The 16,287-nt window shown below is 37.4% G+C and overlaps 1 protein-coding gene across 1 annotated transcript in view; it reads left to right on the forward strand.

The window, feature by feature from the left end:
• Positions 1 to 16,287, forward strand: part of KAL1 (Kallmann syndrome 1 sequence) — a 131,609-nt gene that overhangs the window by 111,772 nt on the left and 3,550 nt on the right. Inside the window, exons 14-16 of the mRNA XM_009885964.1 lie at positions 11,617 to 11,711; positions 14,289 to 14,460; positions 15,719 to 15,939. Coding sequence (XP_009884266.1) covers positions 11,617 to 11,711; positions 14,289 to 14,460; positions 15,719 to 15,939 — 488 coding nt within the window. The remainder of the gene's footprint in view (positions 1 to 11,616; positions 11,712 to 14,288; positions 14,461 to 15,718; positions 15,940 to 16,287) is intronic.

Below are 16,287 nucleotides of genomic sequence, written 5' to 3' on the forward strand. Positions count from 1 at the left end.
TAGGAAATTATTCCGGAGTTAAAAGAACGTCCTGTCAGAAGTATCCTCCTACTCCTCCCTAACTTTGTCTTACATAGGCCTAATGTAGTTCCAGGAATAAAATTTTTGTTATTCCACTGCTGTTTTTTAAAATCTCTTTGCCTTTTTGCTGCCTGGAGAGACTGAAAAGGGGAGCATCTGACCATCTCCAGTTGTACCTTATAAACTGACTACAGGACTTGGACTGGTTGGTTTATGTCCAAATTGTGCTAACAATACTTACAACATTGCTGGTGGGAGTCATGAAAAACATCAAGAAATAATATAGCTTGGTAGATCAGATAGTGGGCAACTTCTCAAATACTGTGCAATTTGTTAGTGGGACAAATAGTAAAGTTTTAAAATGGCATTTACAATAGGGGCAACCTCAGTGGCATCTCCCTTGCAAATGGGACAATACTGGGGAGTCTTTTCAAGGGCACAGCTTACTGCATTTCTTCATGTTTCTACAGGAACAACAGAAAACCATTACTAAAGGTCTTTCACTCATTTCCAAACCTTTCAGGGTAGGTGGTTAAAGTTCTTGGTGTGATAGACTTAGGGGTAAGTCTGTCCAACGATTAGTCCCAGAAATGTAGTTGGAACTGATTCAAAGTCTACCAGGAAATCAAATTATCAGAAGCCAAATCAGAACTACCTGTTGTGGTCCCAGAGCTCAGGCAGCACAGAAGATTGATTTTGCTTAGCAGGCACCCACTGATGTCTGTTGAGGGCAGATTGGGGCTGGACTGGGCTGGTTTGGTCCAGAACATTCATCAGACTAGTTCTAAAACTTTGTACGGTTGATCCACTTATTGCTTCATTTTAAAAATTACATAGCGTATGCTGTTCACAAACCTTCAGTATGACCTGAATTATACTCCAGAACACCTTTAGTAATTGTGAAAGACTATTTAATTTGACTTAATTTATGTATTTAAAAGAAGTCTTCTTTTTACTCTTAAACTTAATAACCAAATACAAATTTAAGCTTGATTTCTTTTGAAGTTACATTACAAGATCAAATAGAAATGTAATTGCAAATTACCAGGTCTATGAGTGCAGTCCAAAGATAGACCATCATTATGTGGGATGAGTACCTGCAGTCAGACTGCAGATAAACATGCAATATTGCATTGTGAAATCATTTATCAAGACTTAACTCACTTCAAGGTATTGAAAAAATTAACTGGGCAACTTATAAATAAACTTTTACCTGATTTTTAATACTTTGGGAAAAAATATGTTTTCAAAACCAGTATCTTTATTTTTAACCCAGTACAATTTTCTACATTTCTTGAGTATTACCACAACCTATAAAGTTAATTATTTTAACAACAAATACACAAATTTATATATATGCATATATATATAGTGTCACTAAGATTGTCAATGGCAATGTCTGTTGTTAGGCAGCCTGAATAACTGGAGGATAAAATGGCAAGCTTTTTACCATCCAATTCTTCCCCATCCTTTCCCTAAACTGTATCACTGAATGTAAGTCACATTCAGTCAAAACTTTGCCTTATATGCTTACACTACCATAACTGGAACAATCCTACCAGTAAAAAGATACTGAGGTACTGCAGTTTAGCAAAATACTTTTCATCTGCTATGGGGTAATAACTGCTCACGAGTGCTCTCTTAGCCTGCCTAACTTCTGAAGTAAAATATTTAGCTTATGATCCAGGGAAGGTTAGACTATCAGCAGCAAGTCATTGTGCTCATGGTGAAGGTGGTTTAAACTAACAAGTGTCCTCTTGTAAATTGGGTCCATTTTCCCCCATATGTCTCTTTTTAACCTGTATTGTTTAATTAGCCTTGTTTACAAGGCTAATTAATATATATATTAATATATAATATATAATAATTTATAAGGCATAAAATACATTGCATAAACACTACAGACAGGGAAGGGAACTGGACTATTTGAATGAGTAGCTGAAGTTGGAGGGAAAGACACCAAAAAAGGTTATCTGACGCTGAAATTATAATCTAAATTTAAAGATGTCACATGTATGCAGCTGATGAATAGAATCATAGAATGGTTTAGGTTGGAAAGGACCTTGAAGATCATTGAGTTCCAACCTCTCTGCCATGGGCAGGGACACTTCCTACTAGACCAGGTTGCCCAGGGCCAAGTCCAACCTGGCCTTGAACACCTCCAGGGATGGGGCCTCAACAACCTCTCTGGGCAACCTGTTCCAGTGCCTTACCACTCCTAAAGTGAAAAACTTCTTCCTAATGTTTAATCCAAACCTGCCCTCTTCCAATTGAGTTCTTAAACCCCAATTGCTTTTACTCCCATAACCATAAACTGAATATAGACCAAAGGTCCATCCCACCAGATATTCTGTTCTTGTCAGTGGCCAGAAATAAATTCAAAGGAACATGAGAATAGTGCAAGCATGTAATGATACTTCTGCAGATTATTGTCCCAGCTTCAGACAACTTTTAGTTCATGGGACTTCCTGAGCCCAATGTAATTTCATTTTATTTATTCACTTCTGATGCATTTCTCTTCTATGATAATATCCAGTGTCCCAATAGTGTCACGCAAATTTTGGACATCTGAAACATCCTGAGTTATGGGGTTCCAGAGTTTTAAGTGCTTGTTCTATGAAGTTTTGTTTTTTTTTTTTTTAAACCACTTCTTCTAGCTTCATTTGGGTACCAATTCTTACATTTGAGACACAGAAAACAGTCAAGCTCTGTTCACCCTGTCTGTACGCACATGATTTTTAGTTTAGAGATTTAACCTGTTTTCCCTCTGTTTGGTTTGTTTTTGTTTTTTTTTTTTCTTGTAGGCTCAATAGTCTTAAACTGCAAATTTAGAAACTGCATATTAATGCCATTGACTTTATGAATAACAGTTCAGCAAAGCAACATCCTGATATGGCTTGCCATGATGCATACCGTGAAAGTCCGGTTTTAGAACTTGATGGAGCATTGTACACTCATGCAAACCCACCCGTACGGCTTTTGCCTGGGGTATGAGAAAGAAGGGAGTAGCAGATGCATCTCTGCATCTCCTTCCACTGTGGAGTTAGGGGTAAGATGGGTCTGTACCTTGACTCTGGAACTGGGAAGGACTCCCAGATTACCTACCCTCAACATACCCTCCCCACCTAAATTAATGTCAAAGTTACATGGAAGGTTAAAGTTAATGATAAAGTACATAAAGTGACATTTTCAGTAGATGCATAACCATAGCAAGCCTTGGACTTGTTTGTTTTTTTTTTTTCTTTTTCATTAGGTGCAGTTTTTGGATGCTTAGATACCTTTGAAAATCTGGCTATATGAGGCAGTAATGTAGGAAGCTTCTGTTCAGGCTACAAGCAGCTATTGTGAGACTTGGAGCTTACAAGAGGCAGATTTCCTTATAATAGAAAACCAGAATGAGATACTGATGAACTCACTTTGTATAGGATGTTGTGTGGGGGAAAAGGAGCGAGGGTAGAGGTAATCCATCTTAGAGATGATCCCAAACTTAAACCCCTTAATATAAACATCTTTAAACCTTGAGGCTTCCTAGGTCTAGATACGGACACAAATACTGTGGCTCAGGCCTGTCTTTAAATTACACACTAATTGTTAATATCATTTCTGGAAAGGCTTATCATTGTATTATGCAAGGAATGAGTTCTATAGAAATAAAGTTTGTTTTAAATGGCATAATGTGAGAAACAAAATCTTTTGATTTAAACGATACTGCTTATATTCCATGTAAGAGCAGGAAACAGTATAGTTTGCTTTGTTAGGAAGTGTTTATTGAATAAAGTTTAAATGTCAACTGAGGGGTTTGGTGTTTATTTTAATCATACTGCTTGAATAGGTGATTATTAAAAAGTTCTTTTTCTCAGAGGTGTCATGAATACCATGAATTTCATAACCAAACATTTGACGCTTTGGTGTTTTTTTTTTCTTTTTTTTATACCACTGGGTGAATCAATGCACAGGCAGCTGAAGAGCAGGAGCTGTTTTCATTTCATTTTTTTTAAGAGAATGTATCTAAAATGCCTGAGACAGCACACATCAACAACATAGTTTTTACAGGGAAAAGAGGAGTGCAGGAAGTCTCACAATACATTAGCATATCAGTGCAGTATTTTATTATTAGCTGAAGGTAAATTGTGTTTGCCTATGTATTCCAAGACTGAAATCTCACTTTGCATTTGCTAAACCACAATAAGTAAAATAACACTTGTTAGTACAGCTTTATTTCTTGTCCTATCATTAGCTTCAGATTTCAAATGTTGGTAAGCAATGCCAGGATTCAGAGAGGCATGGAATGGCATGTGAACTCATATTTGAATAAATAAACGTTATGATCAGGTACCGACTGAGATCATGTTTTGCTTCTCTGCAGTATGCTGAAGTATTCCTTCTCTAACTGTTCTTCAGTCATGCTGTTATTACAATGCAGTAAATAGCATGTGGATTGCTTTATACTAATCATGTCTTCAAAACTGAAGCAACTGGTAGTACATAACACTGCTTCTTTTATTGACTTGGATTTTGCCCGTATTTAAGCCTTCCCTGCGTATTTTTTAAGACCTCTCCAACTACTGAGTTTTAGCAAAAATGTGTTTATGGAAACTTGCATATTGTAGAACTCTGTGCTGACATGGAGAGAAATGGTGGCCTGATAAACAGACGAACACAAGCCTGAGAGAGCAGAAGATACTTCATTATACTCTACCTCCACTATTTGCGCAATAGTTCTTGGTGTGGAAATAGAGGGAGGTTACGCTGCAAAGCAAACAATGCTGCTCATCCTTCTGCCAGAACAGTGGGCTGGAAGCAGTGCTGTGTTGTATTAGTTCCACAGTTGTAAAGGTGTATCAAGGGTTGCATACTGGGAGAATATAGGGCAGGAACATTTCTCCAGGAAGCCTTTCACTTGTAGACATCTTTGGGCACTTGAGAGATGATAAAATGTTTTTCTTTATGCAAGGCATCATAATTTTCACCATTTACTATTGTTACTTTTACATTCACCATAGCACAGCTTTGCCATTCAATACGATGAGATAAATATTTTTGTGTTGTTTGACACAGGATTTATACAGAGCCCCCCAAAATCCTACATAACTTAGCCGTAGTAAAAATTAGTCAAGCTTGTAGATACTGAGACATGCACTTCATGTGCCCTGAGCAGATTCTGCTCTGTGCTGCGATATTAAATACAAAATCTTTACCCCTTGCTATAGCCTATTTTTAGAGCAGTAATGCTGCAAGACATATGATCCAGAAAGGAAATTACTTAATTTTGCTATATTTCCTTCTTCCTGCTCATCTAAGACAATCAAAGATATGTTCAAGACCATCTTTTACCTATAGTTTGTATGGTCATTCGTGTCTTGATCTTGGTGGTTACTAAACTTTCTGGCCTGATCCATTAGCCCCTCTTAACTATTGAAGTCAACACGACTGCTCATATGCTTAAGTGCTTTGTTGAATCAGGGCCAGAGTGCTCAGAAGCTTGGAAGATTAACCCCCCAGTATGAGGAGAAAAACAAAAACCATGTGGCCAGTCACAAATAATCATTGCAGTATGCTCTATGAAATATCAGATTTAACGATTTATAATAAATCCAAAGGTTTAGCTGCATGCAGAACAAATTCTTTCACTAATTTTCTTGCTGAAGAACTTCAGAGAAATTTCGGTCTCCTTATGGCATTCTGTTTGAAGAAAAGTTAGGTTTGAATGAAGGCAGCAGGTTTACATATGGCTAATTGTCTTCCAAACTTTGATAACAACTCCTTTTGACATAGTTAGCATTTCAATTATATGTATATACTTTGGAGGGAGTCAGTTTGCTGAGGTAAAAAAATACAGAACAAAAAATACAGAACACCGTTTCCTTTTTTACTGAAATACTAGTTCGACATATGATTTTTATTTATATTAAATTAATACTTATATGCTGCCAGGTAAAGTTTTTCATATAAGTATGTCTTATTTTATAATCTTTACTTTTTAACCATATTTTGTTCTAATGGGAAAATCTATCAGATACTGCTTCAGATTGCTTCAGATCCTGTCACGATACAGAAATCATCTTGATGTTACTGTGTTTATTGATGCCAGACATTTTTATTGTAATTAAACCTTAATTTGAGCTGCTGTTGTTGAATGTGTCTGCTCTGAAATCTTGTTTTCCAGCACATACCATTTGATTTTTTTTTTTAACATTTTTTTGTAATTTGGTTGCCTGCATAATAGTGCTGTCACAGCTGGCATTAATTGGCATTTTTATACCAAATTGTAAAGGCCAATCATCCACCAACCACCCATCAAACAGAATAATATACAATTCTAGAGCTGAAGTACTTTTACAGCAGAGACCATTACCATTATCATTGTGTTGGGTGATTTTTCTGAACGGATCTCGAGCTTCAAATTGTGTGGGGAGATGATGAGATTTAGCAAATGTAGGATGTAGGCCTAGGGTATTCCTGTTACCCATCATGCAGCCTTGACTTAGGATATGTTGCAGTACTTTAAGCAAAACTTTTCAATCTAAGATGATTAAATTGTGCATATGAACTTGAAGTTTTCAAAGTGGCAAACAGATGCATTTGGCATTGGCATTAGTGGGGTTTTGAGCTGCTTTTACAGATTAAAGGGAGAAAATAAATGTGCATTTCCCCCCCAGAAAAAATCTGAAATATATTTATTTTAATTGAAATGGAACTAAAGAGTCTAGGTTGGCGAGGGGGAGGAATAAGATAAATCTGATGAAGAACATCTTCATAAACACAATCAACGGAGAGAGAGCTTTGTGGAGACACTCCTGTGGAGTTAAAGGCTTCTTTGGGTGAAACACAGGATGAAGGGAATCATCTTTTCAACATGCTTTAGAGCATCCCGTGAGCAATGCATTTCTAGTTAGAGATTTAAGATTTCTGTCCAACAAAGTTGGCTGCATACCCTTGTTCAGTAAAACAGCTAAGCATATGTGGAATTTTAAGAACACGCTCATGTGATGTCTGTGTAGGAATGTTTTCTTAAGGCTAGGAACTCATTTTATACTTCAGAAAATTGACATTAAAAATCATAGCCAAAATAATTACCATTAGCTACTAGTTTATTTGGGAGGATTAGTTTTGTGCATCTGTCTGAAACATCAAGAAATCTTTTGCTTAAGCAACTGAAGGTCATGTCCATGACAATAACTTTACAGGGATTTTTAAAGTAATTTTTCTCGTTTGCTTTTTTTTTTCTTTGTAAAGAAGCTTGAGACGAAAAGCAATTGTTTGAGTACGCTCTCTGCTGCAACAGTACTTTAAGAAGTTCTTACTTAAATGATTATTATGTTGACCAATTTCACAAGCTTAGAGCTGCTCAGATGAGTGCTACCACTTAGTATGTCCTTCAAGTTCAATGTTTCTATAGAAATATTTTGAGTTCTGGGAGAGATGAATGCTTACTGTTTGTGCAAGCATCAGTCTTTTTAGTGTTAAATGGTATACTTTCTAACCACGAGAGTAATGAAGTTATAAAGCTTTATAAAGACGTATAATTCGAAGTACAGAATCATGAAAACTCCAAACTATTAAGAAGGAGATTGATTATATACAAAAAAGGCTTTATAATGTGACATCTGAAATATCAGGGAACCAGACTGAAGGAGTCTGGCAGTTTCTTTTTAGCCTTACGTACCTATTCTAGAAGGGATGACAGGGCATTCTAATAAAACTGGCCAAAATCAGTCACATTAGATACGGGATATTCTGTCAGTATTAACTACTCAAATGACTTGTCAGAAAAAGATGTGGCTGTGGGTTACAATGCATTAATTTTAGCTGGGCTTAATTCAGAGCCATTAGCTTCGGTGGTAGTGGCTGACATTCAGCTATACTGCAGCTTGGATCACTGGTCCAGTACCTACCACTGAGTTTGTAATGGACAGCTGAAAACAAAAATCTAAATAAAATTATGGTAGTGATCTCCCTAGAAGAGTGTATATTGCTGAAAGGAAGGTTGGGAGAAGTTTTTCTTTTGCATGTGCTGAAAACACAAAATCAGATTTATAATATTGCATAAAAAAAACAGCTCTAGAGCCATGAGCTTTATGAGCAACTTTGTAAAACAAATGCATTTTTTACCAGTTTTTTTTGAAGTCTCTCATGTGGCTTTTTAGATCATTTCATACATCTCATATCCTTTTGCTTTTAAAAAATTTAAGATAATTTCTAAATCAGTATCTTTATTTAATACGCCTACTTCATGCATGCACATGCACTTTGATTTTTTCATGCTTCTTGCTTTATTTAATCACAAAATGTCTCACCTTTCCCTCATTTTTAAAAAGTTTCTGTCTTCAGTAGGAGCTACTTCCCTATTATATTTCCATTTTGCAACACAAATTACTCGGGCTTTAGACCCTGATAGGATAGATTTTTTAAAACGAGAAAGTTGGTTTTATTGTTGCCAATTGTTTTTACATTCTTCTTTTTAACAAAAAGCAATTAACATGCTTATGTTCTAATCACAGAATCACAGAATGGTAGGGGTTGGAAGGGACCTTCGGAAATCATCTAGTCCAACCCCCTGCTAAAGCAGGGTCACCTACGGCAGGTTGGACAGGAATGCATCCAGGCGGGTTTTGAATGTCTCCAGAGAAGGAGACTCTACAACCTCTCTGGGCAGCCTGTTCCAGTGCTCCACTACCCTCAAAGTAAAGAAGTTTTTCCTTATGTTGAGATAGAATTTCCAGTTTGTGCTCATTGCCCTTGTCCCATTGCTGGGCACCATGGAAAAGAGTCTGGCCCCATCCTCTTGGCACCTGCCCTTTAGATATTTAAAAGCATTGATGAGATCCCCTCTCAGTCTTTTCTTCTGCAGGCTAAACAGACTCAGGTTTCTCAGCCTTTCCTCATAACAGAGGTGCTCCAGTCCCTCGATCATCTTCGTAGTCCACCACTGGACTCTCTCCAATAGTTCCTTGTCTTTCTTGAACCGGGCAGCCCAGAACTGGACACGGTACTCCAGATGTGGCCTCACCAGGGCAGAGTAGAGAGGGAGGATGACATCCCTTGACCTGCTAGCCACACTCTTTGTAGTCCACCCCAGGATGCCATTGGCCTTGTCGGCCACAAGGGCACATTGCTGGCTCATGGTCAACTTGTCCACCAGGACTACTAGGTCCTTCTCCATAGAAGAAATCTTTTAGATAACAGCAATCACAAAGGTAGAGATGAGAACTAAAGAAGTTTTAGTCTTGAGATAAAAGTTTAGGGAAGTCAAAAAGGCCTGTTCTAACAAAAAGTTTTAGATAAACTTAGTGCTATCCTGATACATTCCAGTTTATAGTTGTTGATGTACTTTTATATATGTGTGCAAAAACCTTTTGAAATAACTTTAATTACATACTCACTGAAAAGAAAGAAATCCTGTCTTTTCAGTATAGGTTCTTATCAGAATACCAGATGTGAGCACTATCAAATATGTTTCATTTTTTCATTTTGTTTAAATAAAAAATTCTGAAATTAAATTTATTAAAAAACTTAATCCTACATTTAAAGTCCAAGTTGATAGGAAATGAAATAACTTTTTTAACCTCTTCCTGAATTTCTAGCTCAAATAGAGAGGTTATCAGAAACCACAGCTGTGTATGAATGGGTTACCAAGGGTTTGCTAGTACAGGAGAGGAGAAGTAGGAAGGAAGAAAAGAACTGCCTGAGAGCAGAAGCTCACATAAGGAATGAAAGTGGAGCTGCGATAAAATCTAAACAGAATTCTACTGTGCCAGGAGCTGAAACTACCAAATATCTTGGGTTATAACCTGTTTAATTACATTTCTGAACAGAGGTTTAGTAAATCTCTATACTGATATATGTGGATGCTGAGCTGTTGTAAGCTCTTGATGTTTCAGATTTATCTTTCCCCAGTTGCCCATGTAGTGATATGCAGTGACCTTCCTGTCTTATCCAGTTCTTGGTGGCTCGATAATGGCAAGACTTAATTAGCTTGGATAATCTCTACCAAAGAGAGAGTGATTTATTTATGGATTGCCAGTGAAAGTTATTATAAGTGAAAATAGCCAGTTTGTAGCTTTACAAAGAGCAGTCCACCTTACATGTAGATTAAAATAATAAGTTGTGATTATCAGATAGTATACAATCAATAACAGATTCACTGTGGTTAATTGGCACAGAGTGTACATCATTAATATAGCACGATTAACATAGCAGCACAAAGTTTTCAGATCCCAAGAAGCTAGGTGTTTTGTTTATTTGCCCCAGGAGAGGGGTGCAAGCAGGTGATAGGCAATAATTGAGTGAACTGGAAGAGACAAAATCAGATGAAACCTACTTACAAAGGCACTGTGGGTTTGTGTCTTCATCCAATAGGCACATCAAGTGAGAAAGCCCAGCAACTCAGAGGCAAGTGAAAGCACATCTATTTCTTTCTTTATTTTTAAATGAAAGGGAACAGTCACAAGGCAGCAAGTTAATTCTTCATAGATTTCTTTTTGAAATAAAAAAGTAAAAAAATGTTGGGTTTCCAAAGAAATCACACAAGTAATTAGCATGGATGTTGTTATGAAGATAGCTGCTGGAAAAATCTATTTCAAGGAGCTTCTAATCAGTCTTTTTACCAGAATACCATTTGAACTAGTTTCAGACACTACTTACTTTCTTTTTAGCTTACAATCCTTCCCTTCTGCATTCAAATTGCTCATAGCAGACTAATGACAGATCGGCCCTTAAAGGCATCAAAGGTATTTGTTTTTCCTCCTGAAACCCACAATCAGGCACTTGGCATTAGTGGCTATATCATACCAAGCTAATTAAAAATAACAGGCATAATTTTGCATCCCCTGTACAAAGATAGAAGAGAGCTAAATCCAGAAAAATGACAGGATGTATGTGCAGTACCTGATGAGTTTTTCTTCTTTTGTCTAATTCTTTATTCTGCTTTGTTTTGCTTCCTTATGCAATCAGTATTAGACAAGAAGCTAGAAGAGCTGGAAATAGATCGAAAGCTTGTACTATTGATACTGCAGCAAGTTTTGTTGTTGATTTAAATGGGAGCAAACTCAAGCCTTTGGTATCGCTCCTAAGAGTCAAGACTAGAATTTTATTCGGACAGACGCTGAACAGGTCTTATGATATATTCTGAAAGAGCTCAGGGATTTACAGACATTTTCAGATGTCTTCAGGCACAGATTTCTCAAGCAGTGCCAGGCAGCAGTATTGCGATGCTCTGACAGTATAAACAGTCACAGGCATTTGACACAAAGTCATTTCTGTCATTTGCAGGATGTTTAGAAGTAGCAGCATTGAGATTTTTTTAACACTCAATTTAAATGCTCGATTTTTTAAAAAATGTAAGCAGTATATGCTTACACATGTGAAAATGCCAATTCACTATTTTTAAAGTTATCTCCATTAGCTGATATAAGGTTTAAATTATGTAAGTGTATAATATTTTCTCCATTCTATTGAAGGATGCTTAGGAACAAATGAGGAACTACCGACTACGATACTTAAAACTCCTTCTATTTTTATTCAGAGAAGCCAGAAAAGTTGCAATGGTGAAAGCATAATTATAAATGTCTTTTTTTCTCTTTTTGTCTCATTTAGATATCAGCATGAATCAATTCCAAGTGCACTGGTTACTGGAGTCCTGTGCGCATAATGACACCAAAGGACTTGGGAAAGTAACTGAGCTGACTTACGTAAGTCTCCACTCAGCCTTATGCTTGTCTCTGGAAAGCTGCTAAGCAGCAAAAGAAAGGGTGGTTCTGTAACAACACAGTATCCTTTATACCATGTTTCATAGATAAGTAAGAATGTTTCTTTTTTTATGTTCCTCTCTGGCAAAATCATAGAATCATGGAATCGTCTAGGTTGGAAGGGACCTTTAAGATCATCAAGTCCAACCATCAACCTGACACTGCCAAAACCACTACTAAACCATGTCCCCAAGCACCACACCGACAAGTCTTTTAAATACCTCCAGGGGTGGCGATTCCACCACTTCCCTGGGGAGCCTGTTCCAATGTTTGATAACACTTTCAGTGAAGAAATTTTTCCTAATATCCAATCTAAACCTCCTCTGGCATAACTTGAGGCCATTTTCTCTTGTCGTATCATTTGTTAATTGGGAGAAGAGGTTGACCCCCACCTCTCTCCAACCTCCTTTCAGGTAGCTGTAGAGAGCGATAAGGTCTCCCCTCAGCCTCCTTTTCTCCAGGCTAAACAACTCCAGTTCCCTCAGACACTGGACTATTTTGGGTTTTGTTGTTGAGGTTTTGTTTAAGCCACGCTAGGCTAAAGTCTTTTTTTTTTTTTTTTTGTCGGTGTTATTCAGAAAACAAGAGTAGGCAAACAAACTTCTTAGCTAAGTGCTTATATATTTCTACAGCATATAGAACATGGAGCTTTATCTATAATTAGTACCGTAGGACTCTAGCACAGTGCAAATACTGAACAGTAATAATAGTAATTAATGAACTAGGTTTTCTTTTAGACATGCAGGTGGGTTTCACAACCCTGAGGAGAATAACAGTATAAGAAAAAGGGACCGTAGGTGAAAAATATTAGACATTAAATCTGGAAGTCGGACAGATATCAGATAAGGAGAAAAGCTCTGTGTAAGTACATGTCCGCCCAAATATATATTGCAGTGGCAATTTTTTGTACTCAATTTGTTGACAATCTAGTGCCATCCATCTCTGTAACACATTATTTGAACAACACAGTAATGTGATTGGTGCAGAAGAATTGATTTAGTGGGTTATGGAGAATGGAAGAAATCACAATTCACCTTCTCTTCTTACCCTGACCTATACTACTGGATTAGTTCAATGGAGTTAATGGCATGTAAAAGTAGAGTAAATCAAACGACATCATTTCTCATATAGAAGGCTGTTAGCTTGTAAGATTTACTGCTTCATGGGGTCAGCAAAGCAAATATTAGAGGTGGATTAAAAAAATGATTGTGACATCATGTTATCATCAGTCCCAATATTTCAAGTTATGCACGTCGCAGATAGGAGAAAGTTAACATTGAAGTTTATTTCCACTAGAGGTCAGAAAAGACTCTTCGTACATCTGCCCAAATGCATTGTGGGATTAGTTAATTTATTTCCTCTCAATCATTTTATGGTAATTGGTCCAATCTACTTTGGAAAACTGTGTTTCTTTTGAGGAAGAAAATAATTGCAAGCAAAGAGAATAAAGTCGATGCTACAAAAGATTTGGTTCTGGATATGATAGGTCAGGGTGGATAAAGGCCTTACGTTTCCAGTGTTGAGCATTTAGGCCCTGTCATAATAAATAAAAATAGTTGTCACAACTTTAAGCAGGAGTCAAGCCTACTAGAGCACTGTACGAACAGGTGGAAGGCGAGGAGTCAAGTCTGTTCTCAGCCGAATCTCTGTATCCCATCGAAAATGACCTTCCAAGTGAAGGTTAGACTAATTCAGTTTGGGATTAACAATAAAGGGAGTTATGCAGAAGAATGCTGGAAATTAGTGATTCTGACAGGAAGTAGATATCTAAAAGGCAGTGAAAGACTTCTGACGTTAGCCAGTAAGGTATTAATGGACATTTTCCCATAAAAAAAACCACCACCACACACACATTTTTTTCTCATATATGACTTGTGCTAAAGCTTTCTGGCTGTGATTTTCAAAAGTGCTTTAAACAACAGTAAGAATTTAGCAGGACACTTTGTGTAAAGTTTTCTTCTCCCGTCATTGCCTTTAAACAGAGAATTGTGCTTTTCAGTTCAGCTGTGGAGCTTTTCTTCCTGATAAGGTAGAAGCAGTTAAGGTACTAAAGTGGAAGGAAATGGATCCATAATGCCATGATGGACTTTGAATGCACTTTTAAAAAGTTGAATGTAGATGTAGCCTGTCATTTACGGCAGCTTAACTCAGCTTTCTTACATTTATTTAATTCGATTAACATTTACATCCTCACATTGCTACCCCCATGTCACAGAGACTGTTCTAAATGTTAGAAGCCAGTTGCTTTGATGCAGCGAGGTGAAGGAACTCCGTAGAATTGAAGGACATATCCAAATACCACACTAATATATTTTGCTACTGAAAATAATTATAACATAGGCAATGTTTGCTTGTTTGCTTTGTTCTCTGAGTAGAAGCCATGATGACACGTGTTAAACATATCAGGAAAATATTTTATTGGAGAAAACTTTTCATCTTGTGCCTACCTTATTCTTCAACTTTTTTTTTTTTTTTTGAGAAGTCTATTTGCAACATGTGATCTTTTTGTTTTTCTTCTAGGAAAACTACATGATTCTGAAGGACCTGTCATTTTCATGCAAATATAAAGTAACTGTTTTGCCTGCAAAATCTAAAGGTCGTTTTAAGGCTGAGAGTATTTTCTTTGTTACCCCACCTTGCTCTGCATTTAAAGAAAAAAACCACAAGCACATTAATTGTCCGGCTGAAGGAGGTAAGTCATGATCTGGAGAAGTAGCCAAATAGTTTCAAATGCATTCATAATCACCAGAAAGTGTCTTTAAAAACAATTTTAAAGTGGGAAATGAAATATCCAGAACAATTAAAACCACAACTAATGCATATGTGAAAATTTCACTAAAAGACTATACTAAAATATAGATTTTGGCTACCGCGTTACTGTTTTGTCAATTAGGTGATAATTTGGACTGTTTGTAAATGTATGATGACATTTGTTATTAAACAGTTTTTATTTTTGTAAGAAGGAACAGTTTTCCATTTATATTCATTATATTGACAGATGATTACTGTAAGCATAATTACACTGGCATAACCCATCTTTTGAATGTTTTCCTGTTGATGCAAGCTGCTTTTTCAGTTTGATATTGTTTAGGTTAATTCTTGTCTCAAATAACAAATAAAGGAAGTCTTATACCTTTTACAGTGTTGCCACAACAGTGGGTATAGCTAGAGGGTTATGGAATATTGCAGAATCGTGAAGATGTTGGCTGATATGGAGCCCTGGGGTCAGCTAGTCCATCCGCTCGCTTGAACCAGGGCTGTTGTCAGCACTAGGTCAGGTCAACCATGGCTTTGCACAGCCGTGTCTGGAAACCTCTCTCTTCAGCTAGAGGGTGGACCTGCCACTTTGCGTCCCTGCTGTCCCCAAGGATACTCCTGTGCTTCATGGGTCACCTCAGAGTCCTGCTGGCCACCATTGCCATTTCCTGACCGCCCCTCCTGACAGTTTCCAGCCTTGCAACCTTATTCCTGGGCAACTGCAACTCAAGGCATACGTTTCCCCTAATCGGAGTGCCCCTGTTAACTTGTGCTACAGTTTTAGAGCATGAATTTTACTTTTTTCCTGCTTCATGGAGTTCTGTGCCATCCTGTGGGTTTTCTTGTGGTCCCAAAATTGAAAACCGGAGCTCAGGTATTCTGAAATACAGAGAAGCAGCAGGAGGATTGCCTGTGAATGAGGCACTTAAGCCTTTACATGCCATAGGCTTTCCTTTCTGTTGCCTGCAGCTGACAGGATTTGATTCGAAGTTTAAATTTGGCACAAAATGCTAATGGAATATATCAAAGATAGGCTTTGATTAACACTGAAAATGCAATGACAGAAAGCTGGCAAGATCCTGGGTAACACTAGAAAGAGAGCTCTGTCTGACCTTGATTTGTGGAACTAAATTAACATTATTGAACTTTATCTCTCAAAGTTTAGCTTATCTTTTTGCTTTCCAAATTTATAGTGCCAGTTCTACCCAAAGTGTTGGCCAAACCCGAGAATCTATCTGCGTCTTTCATTGTCCAGGAAGGTAACATCACTGGTCATTTTTCCTGGAAGATATCTAAGGCAGACCTTCACCAGCCCATGACAGGGTTTCAAGTCACTTGGGCAGAAGTAACCACAGAAAGCCGGCAGAACAGCTTACCCAACAGCATCATTTCGCAGTCACAGATACTGCCAGCAGTAAGTTGTTTGTTACTTTCCTTTGCTAGCAGCTTCGTAAGTGTGCGCGTATGTGGCCTATTTTTAATGTTTGGTGGTGATGCAGATGTCACACATAGCGTTCTCTGGCTCTGCAGGCAAGTCAGAGCAGGAAGTGCTTAATTTTTCCTCCTTGCTGGAGAAACAAAGCACAGCTACTCTTCTTGATGACACATCAAACATTTTGATGTTCCCAATTGTCAAATTAGCAACCATTGTCTGAGAAATGCCTGAAGGGAGGAAAAGATCATCTGTGTGGCAATAGATAGTTTTTATATTCTTTTGATGATCAGGCTATTCAACTTGACGGTTACTATAGTTTTATTAATT

Source organism: Charadrius vociferus, unplaced genomic scaffold (assembly GCF_000708025.1).
Source record: "Charadrius vociferus isolate BGI_N301 unplaced genomic scaffold, ASM70802v2 scaffold105, whole genome shotgun sequence".
NCBI lineage: Eukaryota > Metazoa > Chordata > Aves > Charadriiformes > Charadriidae > Charadrius > Charadrius vociferus.